The sequence below is a fragment of the Aphidius gifuensis genome, linkage group LG3 (assembly GCF_014905175.1).
Source record: "Aphidius gifuensis isolate YNYX2018 linkage group LG3, ASM1490517v1, whole genome shotgun sequence".
NCBI classification, from domain to species: Eukaryota; Metazoa; Arthropoda; class Insecta; order Hymenoptera; family Braconidae; genus Aphidius; species Aphidius gifuensis.
This window is the reverse complement of record NC_057790.1, coordinates 16,659,175-16,678,693: the sequence shown is the minus strand read 5'-3', so window position 1 is coordinate 16,678,693 and position 19,519 is coordinate 16,659,175. Positions and strand designations below refer to the sequence as shown.

At 26.5% G+C, this 19,519-nt stretch overlaps 5 protein-coding genes across 6 annotated transcripts; 1 reads left to right on the top strand and 4 right to left on the bottom strand.

Annotated features, from left to right (window-relative positions):
* Nucleotides 1-4,683, bottom strand: LOC122852171 (protein brambleberry-like). Its single transcript, XM_044151802.1, has 8 exons — nucleotides 4,470-4,683; nucleotides 3,747-4,122; nucleotides 3,308-3,493; nucleotides 3,003-3,225; nucleotides 2,610-2,906; nucleotides 2,068-2,499; nucleotides 1,095-1,371; nucleotides 1-1,004 (listed from the first exon to the last, which is right to left on the bottom strand). Exons 2-8 carry the CDS (start codon nucleotides 4,110-4,112, stop codon nucleotides 854-856), a joined length of 1,932 nt encoding a protein of 643 aa, XP_044007737.1. The 5' UTR covers nucleotides 4,113-4,122; nucleotides 4,470-4,683; the 3' UTR covers nucleotides 1-853.
* Nucleotides 4,684-4,765: 82 nt separating this feature from the next.
* Nucleotides 4,766-7,243, top strand: LOC122852170 (kanadaptin). The gene is made up of 2 exons (XM_044151801.1): nucleotides 4,766-5,824; nucleotides 5,899-7,243. Exons 1-2 carry the CDS (start codon nucleotides 5,096-5,098, stop codon nucleotides 7,204-7,206), a joined length of 2,037 nt encoding a protein of 678 aa, XP_044007736.1. The 5' UTR covers nucleotides 4,766-5,095; the 3' UTR covers nucleotides 7,207-7,243.
* Nucleotides 7,244-7,692: 449 nt separating this feature from the next.
* On the bottom strand, nucleotides 7,693-10,187 carry LOC122852173 (protein transport protein Sec61 subunit alpha-like). Its single transcript, XM_044151805.1, has 6 exons — nucleotides 9,716-10,187; nucleotides 9,544-9,611; nucleotides 9,399-9,464; nucleotides 8,650-9,285; nucleotides 8,185-8,574; nucleotides 7,693-8,096 (listed from the first exon to the last, which is right to left on the bottom strand). The coding sequence occupies exons 1-6, from the start codon at nucleotides 9,720-9,722 to the stop codon at nucleotides 7,833-7,835; spliced, it is 1,431 nt and encodes a 476-aa protein (XP_044007740.1). The 5' UTR covers nucleotides 9,723-10,187; the 3' UTR covers nucleotides 7,693-7,832.
* Nucleotides 10,178-13,994, bottom strand: LOC122852172 (organic cation transporter protein-like). Its single transcript, XM_044151804.1, has 10 exons — nucleotides 13,185-13,994; nucleotides 12,564-12,883; nucleotides 12,401-12,491; nucleotides 12,259-12,319; nucleotides 11,804-12,170; nucleotides 11,476-11,718; nucleotides 11,187-11,407; nucleotides 10,967-11,104; nucleotides 10,833-10,873; nucleotides 10,178-10,739 (listed from the first exon to the last, which is right to left on the bottom strand). Exons 2-10 carry the CDS (start codon nucleotides 12,707-12,709, stop codon nucleotides 10,599-10,601), a joined length of 1,449 nt encoding a protein of 482 aa, XP_044007739.1. The 5' UTR covers nucleotides 12,710-12,883; nucleotides 13,185-13,994; the 3' UTR covers nucleotides 10,178-10,598.
* Nucleotides 13,995-14,152: 158 nt separating this feature from the next.
* On the bottom strand, nucleotides 14,153-18,834 carry LOC122852169 (nucleolin-like). 2 transcript variants are annotated; one of them, XM_044151800.1, is made up of 6 exons: nucleotides 18,495-18,834; nucleotides 17,117-18,224; nucleotides 16,924-17,048; nucleotides 16,675-16,853; nucleotides 16,444-16,598; nucleotides 14,153-16,354 (listed from the first exon to the last, which is right to left on the bottom strand). In XM_044151800.1, exons 2-6 carry the CDS (start codon nucleotides 17,145-17,147, stop codon nucleotides 15,354-15,356), a joined length of 1,491 nt encoding a protein of 496 aa, XP_044007735.1. In that variant the 5' UTR covers nucleotides 17,148-18,224; nucleotides 18,495-18,834; the 3' UTR covers nucleotides 14,153-15,353. The 2 variants fall into 2 exon arrangements, with proteins under 2 accessions (XP_044007735.1, XP_044007734.1); XM_044151799.1 differs by having other exon boundaries at nucleotides 14,155-16,354; nucleotides 17,907-18,224.
* Between the last annotated feature and the right edge of the window lie 685 nt (nucleotides 18,835-19,519).

Here is a 19,519-nt window from a genome sequence, read left to right as displayed (position 1 = left end):
GAAGCTTTGCTTGACAGGCTTTTTGACAGACAGTGCTTACTGACATTGCTTTAACCAGATAAATTGTACTTTGTACAAAAGACCAAGAACCTACAGATTAACAACAAGTAAAGCTCCCCTTTTCAACTACTTAATTTCTTTATGTCAAAGTGAAAAAAATTTGACTGACAATGTTAAATTTTATTATTATTTTTATTAAATTATTTTACTATTTATTTTTTATAAAAATACGTATATTTAAAATAAACAAACTAGCTTATTTAAAAAAAAAAAAAAAAACTTTTTTTTGTTTCCAACTTTTAAACTATACAATTAATTTATTGATATTTTTATATTACAATTTTTTTGACTGTTTTTTGTCATTATTATTAATCAGCTGATATAATTTTTTTTTTTACAATAATTATTTTTTAAAAATATAATTTATTTGTCTTAGAAATGTATGACTTTTAATTGTTAAATTAATATTTTATCTTGTAAATTTATTATGATAAATAGTACTCAAATATGACTTACACGATTGAAAACAAATTTTTGGAAAATTCAAAATAAATAATAATTATAATAAATAAATACATTCACACTTTTAAAGGTAAATTTAAATTTTTGTTTTTTTTTCCTAATAAAACTATATCAAAATGTATTTTTTTTTTTATAAATAAAAAGATGAGTATTATTAAACTAAAAATTCAAATTATATAAGTATCAAATTCCGTATAAATATTTCGTATAAGTTCTAAGAGTACTTTGCAAATATTGGTCGTAATTTACAATTATTATAGCGTTGATTGATTTGTTGTATCTGTGTCATTTGATGACCTTAAAAACTAGAAATCAATATTAAAAAAAAAAATTAATTCTCTGTCAAATTCATGCTGACTGATGACTGATCAGTGTGTCGACCACAAAATTCACGGCCAATTTGTGCACGTGAACGACATTGGGTACCATTTTTTGTAATTGCAGAACACATTGTTCTTTCTATTCCAGAGCTTGGTGTAACACTATCAACAAATGAATAAATGAATATGTAAAATGTAGAAATAAAATTATTATCATAACAACGTTGATAATTTAATCTTATTATATGTTACCTTCTTGATGATGTATTTGATCTAACTGATGATGATCGTGTGGAAATTAATCGACGTCGCAAGTCATTGGCATCAAGTGTATTTTCTGAATCATTATATAATCTTGATGTTTCATATTCCGAGTTATTATTGTATGTACTTGGATACTTTTTGGAATAATAAATAACGTCGTCATGACTTTTCTTTGATGGATGATAAGAACAGGATAGCTCTTCAACTGGAGAAGTATTTTGTCGACACCAAGAAGCAGCATATTGCATTATAGACACTGTATTATCTAAATTAAAAAACAATATAAATATAAATTGATTAATAATTGAAATAAAATAACCCAGAAAAGCTCGATGGTCGCCAAGAGAAACAGCACAATTCAAAAAAATTATTAGAGTAAAAGTAACTTGTTTTTTTTTTAGAATTTCAAGTTACTCTTTTGTCATTAATTTTTTTTCGAATTACAATGTTTTTATTAGAGGACGTTGAACTCGACTTACTCAGAAATAGCAACAAACTTTTCGTTGAGTTTACTAGATATTTTTTTCATCGATAGATAAAAATATAAAATAATTAAGTGAATATTGTTTTTTTTTTTCATTATAAATACACAAGAAGAATAAGTTTTTGTTAACAGTTTTATACAATCAATGATCTCATTGTTTTTAATTGAAAAAAAAATTAATAAAAGTATTGAATAATAAGACAGTAGAATTTAAGTAATTTTAAAAACAGTTGGCACTCAGCCAATAGATTTTTTCATTCTTATTTCAAATCTGTTTTTAAATTTTTTATAGCAAATTTTATTTCGTTAAAAAAAAAAGTCGAAGAAATCCTTAAAACAAGATAATATAAATTGAAAAAACATTAAGAAATATACATTTAAAAAAAATTTAAAGAACAGATTTAAATTTAGAATGAAAATAATTTATCAAATAGGTAAAAATTTATCAATATATATTTTTTAAAAATAATGAATTACCTTTAAAGCGAACAAGCTTGTTTATCGTCATTCTGTAAACTTCATTAGCAAAATTTCGTTTTAATGGAGTTTGTTTCTGTCCACTTCTCATTGCACTAGATGACAAAAGAGGAGTAGAACAACCATTGCCCATTGGAAAATCATAACCATCAGGAGTATCAATTGTTTTTGGATTGCCAGATGACATTAAACGCTGAATGCCAACCATAATGAAATGCATTCCAGTTATTAATAATATCAACACAGTTATTGACGTAAAATCCAAGCATGTTTTCATTCCATGCTTTAAAAAAGCAACCAAATTCATTGGAATTAGTCCCAAGATTGTTACTCTTGTCAAGGTTGGAGCATTTAAAAATGAAGCAACAATCATTGCTGCCAAAAGATACACAATATGCATACAAATTCGATGTATTTTTTCAAATTGTTCACCTGAAATTAAGAAAAAAATAATACCAATAATTAAAGTTAATAATATGTAATAGTTTTAATAACTAATTACACATTGTTATTATTAATTATAACATGTTAAAAATATTTACCTGTATTCCCAATGTAATTAGCAATCCATTCAAGCTTTTGATCAATTTCTGTCTTCATTGATTCAGTAACATTTCCAATGTAATAAATGGTACCATTAATTTTTTCTAATCTCTCAAGTGTTTTTTCAAATTGAGCTGCTGCCTCAAAATTTTGTTTTACAATTCGTTCTGTACTCGCTTCAATTTTATCCCATATAAGTTCTGCTCGTTTTTGAATGTTCATAAGATCATCTAGTAACTCTTTATGATTCTCTCGACTCTCATCAGTTTGAGAAAGTAATTGTTGACTTGCTTTCTCTAGATAAATAATTGAAAAGAAAAAAACAAGAATATTATATTGTCTATGATATAATTATTTTAATGTTGAATGAATAAAGAAATTTATTAATTTACCCAATCGTTTTTTTATATCTTCAGTCATTGTTGATAGTTGCATATGTCCAGCTCTAATTAATGCTTTTTCATTATTCAATTCACGAAGATTACTAGCAACTAAATTGTGTGCTGATGCTTGAGCATCTTTCAAGTGTTCTTGTTGATCCAAAAGAATTTTATTTCCTTCAGATAATGACATTAAAGCTTCAATAGTTTTCATCTCTAAACGTTCTTGATTTTCCTGAAGAAGAAAAACATAAATAAATATAAAAAATTAGTCATTGTTAATTAATTGTTAATATTATTTTTATTTTATAAATTACCTTGAGAGTATCAAATGCTTTTATTTGTGACTGTGAACTCTCCATGAGTTTATTAACTGTAATTTCAGTTAATGCTCGAAATTGTGTATTACGTGCAGACAAACAAATTCCTCGAGCTCGATTATTCATCAAATGATAAGCATTCCATGTATCAGGATCCATATCTGTTGTACATTGTTCCAAGGTCTTGAAAAAAAAAAAAAAAAAATTAAAATGCTAAATTAATAATAAAATACTTTTCAAAATAAAACAGTTATATTTTTAATATTATGTGACTGAATGTGATCAACATGAAAACTAGAATAAACAAAAAAAAGGCTTGTATAGTATTGAACACCTATGCCTTACAAGCCACGCTTATAGGGGAGAAATATGCAGGTTTAGACAGGCAAAAAATCACCCCTCCAACAACCAATGATGCTTTGATTATGTAACTCACCATTTCATCTGTACATGGATAAGTTTTTCTACCCTCAGCAAAAGATTGACAGTTTAGCAAATTGACACTAAATTTACTGAGCTCTTCTTCTGTCAATGCAGAGCAAGTTTTGCGAATTTTCAAGACAACCTTGTGTTGACATGAATCAAGAACTGATGATATTTGTATATCAGTTATTTTTGATGCTTCATGAAGGAATTTTTCGTCATTTGTCATTATTTCATATGGAATTGAAGCAAGTGGTACATTATTAGAAAAAGTAATTTTTTTCTCTTCACTAGTTGGCTTGGACCAAATCCAATTGAGTATTGATCCATCAACACTGGACATGATCATCAGGATCATCAAACAAGTTGTGAGTTTCATTTTGAATATCCTGAAAATATTTTTAATTAAAATAATCATGTTGAAGTTTATTTTGTTATTTTTATATTAAAAAAAAAAATTATTTAGTAACACTTTAAAAATTAATAATCAACAATTGATAAATAATAAATACTAATATAATTATTAAAAAAAAAAATAAGTTACAAAGTATAATCAACACAAATTGACAAAAATATCAAACAATAATATTTATCATATTTTTTTTTTGGCTACTTTTATTTATTACTGAATAGCCAAAAAATGAATGTCATCATTTTGGCTCAAAACTAAAAATAAATAAATAATTTATTCATAAACAACTAACGAATGTCATGTCGATGTCATTAACATACTCACGTTTTTTATTTGCTCGTTTTTAACTTACTCCAAAATTCAATAGTTCATAACTATTATCATTCACCAGCTTAATTTTTTTTTATCTTATTTACTATACAGTACACACCGAGTAATGAGTAATGAATATTTCTAACAAGTCTGAACAAGTTTAAACTTGTCAAGTATTTTAATGTTTATGTTTACAGTATCTATCATCAAGTGTCACCTCTGATTTAAAAGCCAAACATAAGCTGTTTTTAACGGTCGTCTAAAAAACAACAGTACTACCACAATAGTAAAAATAAAATTACTATTTCGAAACGTAATTAAAATAAAATAAATATTTGCTATTAATTTTATATTTTATTCTATGTATTTTTTATAGTTTATTAATGGCTATATAATTATTTTTTTTGTTAATGTACATTGATAAACATGTTGTTTAATTTTGTGTTTGCACATGTGTAAATAGAGGCTTTATTTCTATCTCAATTTTCAAACGTCAACAAACGTCAGATTATAACCTCACATTTCAATTGTTGTAATTTCAAATTATTTGTTATTGTATAAAAAATTAAAAAATTATACAACAAACATAAAAAGACAACTTGGACTTGGTTTTGGAACCTGAAAATATACCAACAGTAATGGACCCTGAAAATATACCAACAGTCAGTCTACAATTAGATGACTCAAAAAATCAAAACCATGATGAAAACACAGTTGATGATAACAAAGTGGAGGATGAAAAACCAACCCAGGTGGCTTTTAAAAAGCCTTCCTTGATGATTGGTCCACGTCGAGGTAAAATAACTGGTGTTCGAACATTGTCATCTCTAAAGAAAGTCTCATCACCAGATGACGATTCATCATCACCAACTGAAAACACAACAGAATCTCCAGTTGTTGAAAAATCAGATAGTGAACAATGTCAAGTATCAATTGATAAAAAAAATGTTCCTCTACCTTACAAGGAACCTTCATGGGGTGGTGAACCACCAGAAAAATATCAAGTTGAAGTTTTAAAATCAGGAGTTATTCTTGACACTATTGATTTATCATCACAAAGTTTTTATGTTATTGGTAGACTTCCTGTGTGTGATATACCTCTTGCTCATCCAACAATATCAAGGTATCATGCTATCTTGCAATACAGACTTGTTGGAGATGAGAAAAATGGTCCTGGCTATTATCTGTATGACTTGGAGAGTACACATGGTACTTTTTGGAATGGCTGTAGAGTTAAGCCAAGAACTTATGTTAAATTAAAGTATGGACATATGATAAAATTTGGTTGCAGTCAAAGAAAATTTATCATGCAAACACCACCTGATCAGATAGAAGAAGAATCCGAGTATACTGTTACCCAGCTTAAGGTAAAAAAAATATATTTATAAGTGTTTTATTATCTATTTATTAATAAATATATATTTATTTTTTTATTCAACAGGATATAAGACAAATGCAGCTCTTAGAACGTGAAAATAACGAAAAAATTTCTCATGTAAATGCAGAATTATTGAAAATTCAAAAAAGAGATGAAGAGTCTGAAGGAATTAATTGGGGAATGGCTGAAGATGCTGAGGAAGAGTCTGATCTAGCTGAAAATCCATTTGCTTTGACAAACAATGAGGAATTATTTTTAGATGATCCAAAGAAAACTCTACGTGGTTGGTTTGAGCGTGAGGGTCATGATCTTCAGTATCAAACTGAAGAAAAAGGTATTGGTCAATTTCTTTGTTGGGTTAATCTTCCAATTGATTCAACTGCAAGATCAGTCAGAGCTGAAGCTTTGGTTAAAGGAAAAAAGAAAGAAGCTGTTATACAGTGTGCATTGGAAGCATGTAGAATTCTTGATCGACATGGTGTTCTTCGTCAAGCAACTCATGAAGGACGAAAACGCAAATCACGTAATTGGGAGGAAGAAGATTTTTATGATTCTGATGAAGATAATTTTCTTGATAGAACAGGAACAGTTGAACGTAAACGTGAACAAAGAATGCGAAATGCTGGAAAACTTGAAACAAAAGTTGAAACTTATTCATCATTGGTTGAAAAATTATCAAATATTAATAAAGAAATTATGAAATATGAAGATATATTAAAAAAACATCAAGAAAGTTTGAATGCCATGGATGATAATTCTGAAGAGGATGCTTTAAATGCTTTTATGACAAATTTATCATCATCGTTGCTAAATAAATCAGAGATATCAAAAATGAAATTTAAATTACAAAATTTACGAAAAGAAAAAGAAAGTTTAATAAAAATTGTTGAAATTGCTAAACCAGCATCTTTGCCAGAGTTGAATACCACACCAGACGTAGTTGATAAATCAAAAATTAAAACAGATATATCACAAAAACGTCAGCGAACTGACGACAATAATACGAATGTAAAAGTTCAAGAGCCAAGATATGGTTTAATTACAAATCCAAAGGAATTTACAAGAGTTTCAAGTGTTGATGACAAACAATGTCATGATGAATTAACAGAAACAGTGGTTAATGATGAACATGAAAAACAAGAAACTGAAATTGATGAAAATGTTGATGATGCTAAAATAACCGAGGCTCAGCTGCAAAAAAAGAAAAAGAAAAATCAAAAGAAATTACAACAAAGAGCAGAAAAAGCAGAAAAAGCTGGACATAAAAATTTGCAAAATGATACCTATGAAGAAGATGGTTCAGACTGGTTACCACCTCAAAATCAAAGTGGTGATGGTAAGACAAGTCTAAATGAAAAATTTGGATATTAAAAATAATTTTTTAATTAAATTATTAATGTAAATATTATGATACTTGTTTTTCAATTTATTTTATTAATCACAACTGACTAAATAAAATAACTGTTTTTTTTTTTTTCTTTTCATTAAAAATACAATCAACAAAAATTATCCTGTTTTCATTTTTATTTATTATATTTAATTTATTTTCTTATGTAAAAAATAATTAAGACATAAATAAAATATCTTAAAGTACATAGATCAATCTCGACAAAATAAAATTGTCAGTTTTAATTTCTCTAATAATTTTTATACATTATGCTTTCTTCATCATTTACATACAAGATTTTATAAATTGTAAAAATTATTGTTAGTTTCTCATTTTTTTCCGTTTGTTATAAATCTGGACGGACAAAAATTAAAGGTATATATAAATTTTTTTTTTATGTTTTTTTATGTATCATTAAAAAAAAAACATTTGACCCTTTCTTTTTTTTTTTTGTCATCACATTTACACTATTTTTTTTTTTTTTTACACTGAGCTTTTTTTTAATTTGTTTTTAACTCTCATGTTCATCGTTATAAATAACATACAAATACGCACTTTTATTCTAAATTTATGAAAACAATCACTTTTAATTTTATTAAAAAGTTTTTATTTAAAAAAGTAGCGTTCCCATGCCACCCATTTCATTTTGTTCTTTAACAAATATTTCAAAGTATTGATATATAATGGTAACTGCAAGAAGAATTCCAGTACCTGAGCCAATGGCTCCCATAAAATCAGCAAGTACTGAGAGTGCTCCAATACAAAGACCACCAAAAGCAGCGGCAGTTGGAATGTAACGGTTAAGTTCGTGAATCATGGAATTGTCACGATGACCTCTCATTACCATTTGTTGTTCTTTCAATTGTTTTGCAACCTAATAAAATACATTAATAAATTCATGAGTATTTGCTAATGAATATAATATTTAAATTTAAAAGATAAAATATTTTCAAGTATCTTACATCTTTGGCAGAACTGCCAGAAACATCAATCCAAGTTTTTGAGAAGAAAGCACAGGATCCCAACATAAAGACAATATAAAGAATTGCATGAATTGGATCTTGAGCAATATGTCCAAGTGACTCTGGTGGTGAAAGGTAATAACATAAACCACCAACAGGATAAGATCTTGCTGGACCACCACCTCCAACATCTGACCAAACGCCAAGAAGATTAATCAATATGTTGCCATGAAATTTGATAGCCAACATCTGGGAAATGACGTATAAATTGGAAACAAGAGCTGATTGAAGAATAATAGGGATGTTGCTTGTATAAAATAATTTAATTGGATAGCTGCTGTATTGGCCACGATATCTTGTTGATTTTATTGGTAGATCAACACGGAAGCCCTGAAAAATTTAATTAATTATTAATTCCATTTGTCATAACAATCAACAAATAAACAATGAGATGAGTATTTTTACCTGGAAGTAAATAACCACAGCGAAAACGAGAATGGTAGCCAAGAGATTCATAAGATTTGGTAAATTTTGACGATAGAATGCTTCTCTGAGTGCTCTAACTTTGTCTTGTCTTGTTCCAAGAAGATGGAATAGAGCAATTACTGATCCTTCAAATTCAGTACCACGTCCAGTATTAACTGTTGCAGGTGAGAATGTTTTCCAAACAATTGTCTCACAAATATTGGTGGCAATGAAGAGAGAAATACCACTGCCAAGACCATAGCCTTTTTGTAAGAGTTCATCAAGTAAAAGAACAATAAGACCTGCTACGAATAATTGAATAATAATAAGAAGACAGACTCCAGCTCCAATTTCAGATGGATCACCATACATGCCAGTCATGACATAAACAATTGCTTGACCAACAGTTATTATCATTCCAAATAATTTTTGAGCTCCATTAAAGAGTGCACGATCTTTTGGTGTATCACCAACCTCAATGAGTTTAGCACCAGCCAACAGTTGCATTATCAATCCTGATGTAACTATTGGTGAAATACCAAGCTCCATCAATGTACCTCTATTTGATGCAAGAATTACACGAATCCAGTAGAAAGGATCTGCGCTGTCTGAAGACATAATGCCAAAAAGTGGTATCTATTTGAAAACAAAAATATTGCATCAGAAACAGTAGAATTAAATCATTTTTTTTTTTTTACAGTTATTTGGAGTATTTCCAAATATTTTAAAAATAATAGTCGCAAATTTACCTGGCAGCACACCAAAAAAATGAAAAGCGTAATTGCAGTCCATAATAATTTTTCTCTAAATTGAATCTGCAAAAAAAGTAAATAATTAAATAAAACATAATTATTATTATGTTTTAAATAATTAAAATTAAAAATAAACACCGACCTTTCTTTGTGGTTTTGCTATTTCTGGTAAAATACTACAGAAAGGTTTTATAACCTCGAGAAATTTGACTGTAAAAAAAAATTTTTAAAATCATTACAATATTAAATAAACAAATTCCATAACATAAAATAACCTAAACTTGAATAATTTTTTAACAATTTAAAACACTTACTTCCCATAGTGAGGCTGTGGGTTTACAATATTTAAGATCACAGAAACTTGTAATATGTTTTATTAAATTGAACTTGAAAGTGTCAAAAAATGAATCGTGGCAGAGAAATATACTCTAACAGTCATCAGCAGGTAATGAAAAAATTACAAAAAACGAGTAATGTGGAAGTAAAAAGTGTGTCTTGATGACAGCGTATCAATAATGATCACGTGACTGATGATGTTGGCCGACACCGGTATAGAATCGGAACGACGTGTTATTTAATTTTTCATAGTTTTTAAATTTACCGAGGTGAGTCACTAGTAAAAGTCAGATACCTGATGATAAAGTCAGACACCTTTTTTATCAATTTGCAGAGAAAAATATTCAAGTGAACACAAAAGAAAGAAAATAAGAAAATATTTAATAAAGTCAGTAGATTTAGATTAGAAAAAAAATAATTTAAACAAGACTATTCTAAACTTATTATTAGGATTTAGCATTTATTTAGTTGAACTTCTTATAAATTTTCCACAACGCAACACTCAGTGTCATGTGCAGTACCGAGTTTTTCGACAAACATAAAACTTGCATTTAAGGTATGTTTACAATAAAACTAATTGTTGAAAATTAAAATACAAATTTACAGATTGCCTGTTGTTATTATTTTCCAATTGACAATTGTTGCTAAATTAACTCCAAATTTTGTTCAATTTCAAATAATAATTATTCGAAAAAACAAATAACAATAATGAAACTTTTTTTTTTGTTGATATTTAATCATTTTTTAACAATTTATTAATACAATACTTTGATTTTGCCCATATAATTTTGTAATATATAAATTTAAAAATAATTTTATTTATCAAAAATTTTAATTAAATAATACAATACTATAATGGTTTTATTCTGTAAAATTTTCACCATCTTTCATTGTTTCTGGTAATTTTTTATTTAATGTTTCTGGCAGTAACATAACAAGTGCACCAGAAGTAAAAGCAGCTGCACCAAGTGTTACAAATGGTAGCCAAACCACCAATGATTCCTGATGAATTAAAAAAAGTACATGTTATTATTTTTCAATAAAGAATCTCATGTAGTACATAAAAAATATAAATAAAATAAAATAATAGTTTACCAAATTATGAATATGTGTTGCGAGAATTGGTCCTATTCTTGCTGCTCAGATTAAACAAAAGAAACAGTTAAATTACTTATGTCATATTATTACACGTAAACAAATTAATAATAGATAAATAAATAATTAAATACCAGCTGTTGAGCAAGCTCCTAGACCCATGTTTCTCACAGTTGTTGGATACTGTTCAGTTGTAAAAAGATAAGCAACACCGTATGCTGATGTGATTGCCATTTTTCCAATCATATACATTGCAATACTTCCATTTGTAACTATATTAAAATTAATAATAAATTAACTAAGTTTACATTATTATAAATTTTAATATAATAATTAAATTCACATTAAACCTACATCCATAATTCGTTAAAAGTGCTGAAGAATTGAGTGCAATACCAGTCAATATCATGGATCCAAGTAGTGTTTTTTTTCTTCCCCATCGATCAAGTGTCAGTATGAGAAATAAATAAACTGGTGCTTCAATAGCACCTGATATTGCATGAATAACATAAGGATTACCGTTTAGTTTTGAAGCACCCCATGATAAACCATAGTAAGTTCCACTTGCTACAATCCTAAAGTAAAAACAAATACAATTATTAAATAAAAAATATTTTAGAAAACAATGAACAAATTAAATTACCAAATTAAACATAAAAACAATGTTTTATTTCTGATATTTGGATATTTAATTAGATAATGAATAATTGTTGTTCCTCCAGTATTTTCATTTTTATCAACTTTTTCAGTATTATAATCAAGAAGTTGCTGTATCGTATCACGAGATAATTCACGTTCATTTTCTATTGATGCACTTTGAAGAATATCTTTTGCTTCTTCATCTCTACCTTTTGTAATTAACCAACGAGCTGATTCTGGAATAAGCCTGTAATTAAATTTATTTAAAACGAATGTTATTTTATTATTATTATTTATATTAAAAAATATATATTTGATTAATTTATACTTGCCACCAGTAAAGAAGAAAAAATATACTTGGTAATGTTATGGCATATTGAAGATTTCTCCAGTCTGGAAATAATGCAGCTAATCCAGCAACTCCAACATATCCAATTGTCCAAAATAGTTGAACACAAACACCAGCAATTCTTCTTTTTGATGGTCCAACCATTTCTGTTGCTATAACATATGCAGTAAGATATATACCAGATATTGATGTTCCAACAATTGCTCTTGCTAATACAAATGACCAGTAATTTGGTGATATTGCAACTAGTATACCACCAACCAATTGAATAATTAGAGATATTGTGAAGACTAATTTTCTACCAATGGTATCTGATAATCCACCAAAAATCATGCTTCCCACCATGACCCCTTGATACAAAAAATAAAATAATTTATTTAATTAACATTAAATACTTATACAATATATTTTATCAAATTAAAATTACATTCATTTTACCTCCCATGAATATTGAGTCTGACAATGCTACCATTGGTTTTCTATCAAATACCAAATTCCACTGTAATTATATATTATTTTAATGCAACAATTATCATGATTAATATGATAGAAAATTTTTAAAGCTAAATAATAACATTACCTCTGTGACAGTAGTGATTTGATCTGTACCATATGATATATTTTTGCATGGACTAATTTTTTCTCTAGGTATAAAAGTTTCATCAAGGCATCTGTAATAAAAACATTAATTGTCAATTAGATTTTTAATAAATTTGATATTTATAATAATTATTTTAACTTACTTGAGTGTGGTTGGTTCATAGTTGATGAATCCTGTTGATAATTTGTGAAATGCACAAAATATAACTGGCAGACACAGCAAGACATATGTTTTTTTTTGGTATTTACCAAATTCTCCAATTCGTATGATAACATCGTCAAGGGTCATGATTTTATGTATATATTTTTGTTTATTTTTATAGCTTATTTATTTTATTTAATACTGTTTATGGTAATTTTTAACAATGATATTATCAATTATTAATTCAATATATAAAATGAATTATTTATGAATTATAAATATTAATGTAATTGACACTTGAAGAAGTTGTAAAATAATTATCTAAAAAAAATAATAATAAGGTCAGTTTTCAAGACAATATTCATAGCTGATGAAATAATAAAGAAAAAAAAAATTAAATACAAATTCAAAGGTCACTAACATTTGCTAAAAATTATCACTTAAATTTTTTATTTTATAAAAAAATTATTGTTTAATTTTAATTAAATAGATTTAATTTAAAAAAAGGTATATATTTTTTTTGCTTAGTTTATTATTTATACTAAGCAAAAAAAAATATTTCCATGAATTTAAAGATAAAAAAAAATATAATAATTTAATGACAGAAAAGAGTATTACAAACCTGATAATTTTTATTGTTGTTATCATAAAAATATCTAATGTATAATGCACAAACACGATGGCAAAAAAAATATATAACTAATCATAACTAATAACAAACAGTTTGGTTTTGTCAGCAAAGGCTCAGTGCAGGTGTGTTCGAGTCAATAGCCGAGGTAGAAAATTTTTATACTCGGCTCTAACTATCGGGGCTTATTTATTTCGTTTATTTATTCTCGGAAAGAGAGTATTCATTCGCTTCTACTTTCCTGATTATTTCAAAGTATCTTATTTAACTAAAAACTATATTAGATATATATTTTTAAAAATTTAATTATTTAATTTTAAAAAATTAAAAATATTTTTTCTCTAGAGTATTTTATAATTTATAAGTACAATTCATAAAGTTCAATTTGACATTAGAATTTTTAAAAATACATATTCATCAACATTTCTAATAAAACTATTTGGCCCCTCCCACTTTTCCAATTATTCTCAATTATTTTCAATTGTTTTCAATGATTTTCAATTAGTTATTCTTGGAATATAACAACAATTGTGTCTACTAAATTTGATTGATTATCATCTTCTTTTTAAATGTAATAATTATTTTTTTTTTTATTGTAGAATTTATATAGTTGTTAAAAACACATTATAAATATTAAAAAGACATCAAAAAAATATATTAATAAAAATTTCAAGTCCAGAATTAATGGATGAAAAATAAATGAATAATAAAAAAAATTTTAATTTACTATTTAAATGATATTTATTTATTTTTCTTTAAATCACTTGAGACACTTTTTATTGTATATTATTTCTTGTATCGATTGAAATACAATTCATTTGCGCAAGCGTATATAGAAAACATTATTAGCTGTATAGAAATTAAAAAAAAATTAATAATTTTTTATAAAAATGTATTAATAAACAATTATGTTGATAATTATTATTATTTTTGAATTTCGCTTCAGTTTATTTTTAATTTAGAAATTTTTCTGATTCATTTTTTCATATATAAATTTGGTAAAAATATTTTTTTCTTGTTTACTTCATTTTTTTTTTCAATTATAAAGTTGTTTTTTGGATTTTGTGGAGAAAAATAGAGTGAATTGAAATAAATTGATAAGAAAAGAGCTCGTAAATTGGGAGAAACTTATTTTTTCGAAAAAAAAAAATACAAATTTCGGAGTAATTAAGAAGGAAGTTAGAGAAGTATTTTCACCAGAGATTCACCATCTATATCAACACAAATGTTGACTTTAAGTCGATCCATGAAACTTACTCAATGCCAGTTCATTAAAATCATTTCTAAAATGACTATTGACACTTAGTATTTATTGAAGCCACATGTGTAATCAAAGCACTGATAATTGATTCTCTCCAACAGCGTCACACAATTATTATAATAGTATATCACGATCAGCCTTATCAATTTTAATATTATAATTTAATTATATACAATGAATTTCGCACCAAAAAGATATTTAATTCAATAAAATAGATATTGTTGTTAAATCAATTATCGACAGGATACAGACATAAATTTCTATCAATAAAAAAAATTGTTTAAATTATCTTTAGAGAAATAAAAGTTGACACAAAATGGTTTGATAAATGACAACATCAACTTGCTTAAATATCAATTGTTTAATTTTTTTTTTCTTTTTCTTCTATATGTACAGTTTAAGTCGTAAAATAATAATTATAAGATGAAGGTAAAAGATAAAAATAGAATTTGATTTTGATAAAGTCTTTATACAATTTTTCTACAAGATCTTTATTATACATTTTTTTGTTTTAATAAGAAATTGTCATCATATTGAATCAGTAGTCGACAAAAAAAAAAAAAAAAAGATTTATTTTCGAATATCAATTCCTTTGACTATATTTTTTTGTTTCTTTGAATATTTATCAATTTCTATTCAAATTCAAACACAACAATATTGTATATTGTACTGTAATGTTATCAAATTTTTTTTTCAATAATTTTTTTAGATATATAATTATTATTTATTGTTTAACTTTACACAAGTTGTTCGGATAAATATCAAATGGATTATTTTTTTTCTTTTAAATTCCTTTTGTATCAATTGATTGATATTAATTATTTTCGATGTAATTTTTCGAAACAAGGAATGGAGAAAAACAAAATATAAAAGGTTTAACGAGAGTTGCTATAACTTATAGTTTATTCAACATCACTTTGAATTTTTTCGGTGTTTGTAATAACGAGGGTATCATCGTTTGCCTCATTGTAGTCTAGTGATAATACACTTTCACGTCTTTTTTTTTTTAACACTGTATCCAATTCATTATCACTACCTCGATCACAAGAGTCTCTTTTTGTCCGTTCCCTACCCTTAATTAAACCTGTTTTCGTTTCATCACCCCCATTTGTTTCAGTAGCCCCACTTGTAATCAATGATTTATCACCATCTTGAGTTTTTAATATACTTGAAGAAACTTTATTTTCACCTTCATCTTTATCATCATCATCTTCTTCATCATCATCATCGTCGTCGTCATCGTCATCTTCTTCTTCATCATCATCATCATCATCATCATCATCATCATCGTCGTCGTCGTCATCGTCATCTTCTTCATCGTCATCATCTTTATCATCGTCGTCATCATCATCATCATCGTCGTCGTCGTCGTCGTCATCATCGTCATCTTCTTCACCTTCAACTATATTTTTATCAATTTTGTTGTCATTATTTTTAACTTTTTCCAAATCTTTTTTGTCAACAAGTTCCTCGTCTTTGACATTTATTACCGATGTCGAAGAGTCACTTGAATTTTTGTCTTTATGTTTAGACTCTTCGGAACAAGAAGCAATCTCAGATTTTTTTTCAACTTTTTCAATTGATACAAGTGAAGATTTGACATTATCACATCTTTCTTCACTATCTACTTCCATTTTAATTATCATATTAGATTTAACTAATTTAATTGATGGAGATTTACATTCTTTATTCTCTTCATCTTCTTCTTTCTTTGTTGGAGGTGTATGAGGAGACAGACCATTTGGAAGACTTATTTCATTTGTATTTGATTTTAATGATAAATTTTCTTGCTGAAGAAGAGTCACAGATTCTCGAGCTTTTCGTAATTCTTGCTGGAGAAAGTAAATTGTACTTTGCATACCTTCTACATCTTCATCGAGATCTTGAAGAAATTCATCAAGTTCTAAAAGATAAAAAATAACAAATTAATTAAAATCATTAATAACTTTTGCTTTTTTTTTTTATTCATTATTTTATCTTATGTTTATTAACCTGATTGTGATTTTTTGACTTCTTCACTAAAACTTCTTTGTAACGCCAATTCACCCTCAAGTTTAGCAATTCTTCCACTTGCAATCATCCTGCCAAGTTCTTCATTTTCTTGATACAAAAGTCGACATTTAGCCATTAGTCTTTTTCCCGTATTACTAATAATTAAAAAAAGGATAAAATTATTTCAACAAAATCATTATTAATATCAATTTTTAATTAAGTTAATTTTACCTGTCAGGTGTAAATTTCCAAGCACTCAATTCATTTTGTGTATCTTCTAATTTAGCTTTTGTTGTTATTAATTCTTGTCGAAGTTTTTGTATTAAAATATTAACAGCAGGATCCAATAGAGCTGATCGAAGAGCCAATGCAGTTGGTGCCTGGGCAGCTTTCATTTCTGTTATTTGATTCTAAAATAATTGTTTTTGTTAATGTATTATGTACCAATTGATAAATAATTTTAAAAAATAAATAAATTACCACATATTCTTGGAGTTCCTGTTCTTTAGAAGCTAATCTCCGGACAAGAATTTTTTCTCTGTGTGAAGACTCACTGTATTTCAGCCGATATTTTTCCTCAGACTTCTTCAGTCTCGATATTTCTCCTTTAAAAAAAAAAAACAATAATAATATAAAAATTTTTTTTTCAAAAAAGACCAATCTAATAAATTGCCTGGTATATTGAATTCGTAAGTCATAATCATGTCCACCTTATTCGTGTTTTTCTCAAAAAAATTAATGGAAAAAAAGAGATAAGCTGGTCCATGAAGAAGAATTTAATAATATTTATAATTATTCGGACATATTGGTAGAGAATTAGTTGATAGACTATCCTGACTGCTCCATAAAGTATTTAACAAGATGATTTCGTTGATACTTGGTGTAATACATTTTCATTTAAAAATTAACAACTAACAAATTACAATAATAGTAAAATAGAAAAATATTTCTTCTTTGATTGAAAGAAAAAAAAGACAACCCAAAAAAACCACATCATCACACTGACTTAAACCTTTTAATGACTAACAAATGTGTAATAATATTTTCACTTTTGTTAAATAAAAAATCACTTGTATCAATTGATATTATTAACAATGATAAAATTAGAATTTCTTTTTTTTATTTTCACTATTTTTCACACTCGTCACATAATTAATTGCTCAATAATAAAATTAAACACAATCATCACTTTATAAGCGAAAAATTTTAATCTAAGTTTTGGATATTAAAACTTGTTGCTTGACAAGTTTTTATATGAAACCATTTGAACGACATAAATGGTTCATTAAAGTGTCAAACATAATGTAATTAATTGTCTAAATGGTCCGATATTATTATTGATAAATCACCGATAATATATTATTTAAATCCGATTCAAAACAATAATAATTTGATAAGTTTTTCAATTTTTTTGTTTTTTGAACGAGACAATTTGTCTCGTTCTAGTCTTTTAATCTCAATACCTTCCTGGGTTGCCGTCTGGCTCTCGAGACACTCCACATACAAATCCTGTTCACGCCACTTTGCTGCTAATTCCTCCTTCGTTATTGTCTCAAGTTGTTGATCAGTCAATTTTATTTTACGTGGTGGTCTTGGTGGTGATCTTGGACTTGGTGGTTTGACAGCTGTCACTGGACTCCTTGGTGACAGTGGACCTGCCAATTTTGCATCACTATTTTCCTCCACCATTATCACACTATTATTGTTGTTTATATTCTTCAAATTTATATTTATATCAATAATATCATCTACATGTCATCATGCAGCATCAGGAATTTAGTCTGAAATTTTTTTATATTATTAAACTAAATAACAATTTGTATATTAAATAACAATTATAATTATTTAATTAAATAACAACAATGCATTCATTTGAAGAAGAATTGTGTTTATTTTTTTTTTTTTTGTTTATCAAGAATTTAATAAAATTTTAACTCAAATGACGCCATGATGTCAAAATGGCATCATACACAAATATCTATCATAACAATATATAAACGTTGTTTGTACTTTTTTAAATATCACAAATTTAACTGAAAAATAAATCAAACCTTTTAGGATAATTTATTCATCAATGACAGCAATCAATTATTGTTCTATTTGATTTTAAATAATTGTTGATCCCGGCAACAATACGTTATGTGGTTGAAAAAACGTTGACTTAATATTTACATAGTTTTTATATCTCATGCACTTGTTTAGATAATATTATTGATTATTAATTAAATACATACACTTTGAAACAATTGGATTTTAAATTATTACATAGAACTTTTTTGGAGTTTATTTTTTAACAACAATAATAAAGAATGACAAATGCCGGACAAATGTCAAGTTATTATTATTGGAGATCTATTTTTTTTTTTTTGGATCCTGGCATGAACTATGAAGACGAGAGACACCAGGAGAATACACTCCAAGTGGTGGGGACGGCTTGATTCGTTGTAAATAAAGAGTGAGCCACTTACTCACAACCTGCGCACTACTTAATGCGCAATTTGTTATAAATAAACAATAAGAATGCTTGTTTATTTTAAAATTAAAGTTCAATTTATTACTTTTATGCATATGCACTTTTATATCTCATATACATATTGATGCTGCTGTTGTTCGTTACAATAATCATTTAAAACGAATAATTACAGTTTTTTTTTTTTAATTGATGTTAATGTTAATGTTTATTAATTATTTTAATAGATAACTTTTTTTAAAAATAATGCTATTATATAAACAGTTTCTTAATACGTAATCTATGTAAATTTATTATGTTTTTAAAGTTGTTTGAAAAAATTGAATGATAAAAATGTGTATATCACAACTTAGGTATCTTAATTTTACAATTAATTACAGATACAAATTTTTATGTAATAAAAACATGGCATAAGACAGCAACATAAACTGATTCCAATTATAATTGAAATAACAATGAAAAAATTATTGATAATTATTTTTCCATATTTTAATACAAATTCAACAATTGGATTTTCTAAAATTGTATTTTTAAATGATTGTAAATCATTTGATATATCGGCAATTCCAGTCTTGAGAGTTTTGACAATGATTTTTGATTCAATTT

What these genes read in the sequence shown, in the direction of transcription:
- LOC122852170 (XM_044151801.1), top strand. Translation starts at nt 5,096, where the DNA reads ATGGACCCTGAAAATATACCAACAGTCAGTCTACAATTAGATGACTCA. An exon ending in ATACTGTTACCCAGCTTAAG is followed by an intron (nt 5,825 to 5,898) that starts GTAAAAAAAATA and finishes TTTATTCAACAG; the next exon opens with GATATAAGACAAATGCAGCT.
- LOC122852171 (XM_044151802.1), bottom strand. Translation starts at nt 4,112, where the DNA reads ATGAAACTCACAACTTGTTTGATGATCCTGATGATCATGTCCAGTGTT. An exon ending in ATCCATGTACAGATGAAATG is followed by an intron (nt 3,494 to 3,746) that starts GTGAGTTACATA and finishes TTTTTTTTCAAG; the next exon opens with ACCTTGGAACAATGTACAAC. An exon ending in TAATTACATTGGGAATACAG is followed by an intron (nt 2,500 to 2,609) that starts GTAAATATTTTT and finishes TCTTAATTTCAG; the next exon opens with GTGAACAATTTGAAAAAATA.
- LOC122852172 (XM_044151804.1), bottom strand. Translation starts at nt 12,709, where the DNA reads ATGACCCTTGACGATGTTATCATACGAATTGGAGAATTTGGTAAATAC. An exon ending in TATGAACCAACCACACTCAA is followed by an intron (nt 12,492 to 12,563) that starts GTAAGTTAAAAT and finishes TTTTTATTACAG; the next exon opens with ATGCCTTGATGAAACTTTTA. An exon ending in TTGTTTTTATGTTTAATTTG is followed by an intron (nt 11,408 to 11,475) that starts GTAATTTAATTT and finishes TTTTTACTTTAG; the next exon opens with GATTGTAGCAAGTGGAACTT.
- LOC122852173 (XM_044151805.1), bottom strand. An exon ending in TAGCAAAACCACAAAGAAAG is followed by an intron (nt 9,465 to 9,543) that starts GTCGGTGTTTAT and finishes CTTTTTTTGCAG; the next exon opens with ATTCAATTTAGAGAAAAATT. An exon ending in CTGTGGTTATTTACTTCCAG is followed by an intron (nt 8,575 to 8,649) that starts GTAAAAATACTC and finishes TAAATTTTTCAG; the next exon opens with GGCTTCCGTGTTGATCTACC.
- LOC122852169 (XM_044151799.1), bottom strand. Translation starts at nt 18,132, where the DNA reads ATGGTGGAGGAAAATAGTGATGCAAAATTGGCAGGTCCACTGTCACCA. An exon ending in CCAGACGGCAACCCAGGAAG is followed by an intron (nt 17,049 to 17,906) that starts GTATTGAGATTA and finishes TTTTTTTTAAAG; the next exon opens with GAGAAATATCGAGACTGAAG. An exon ending in AGGAACTCCAAGAATATGTG is followed by an intron (nt 16,854 to 16,923) that starts GTAATTTATTTA and finishes CAATTATTTTAG; the next exon opens with AATCAAATAACAGAAATGAA.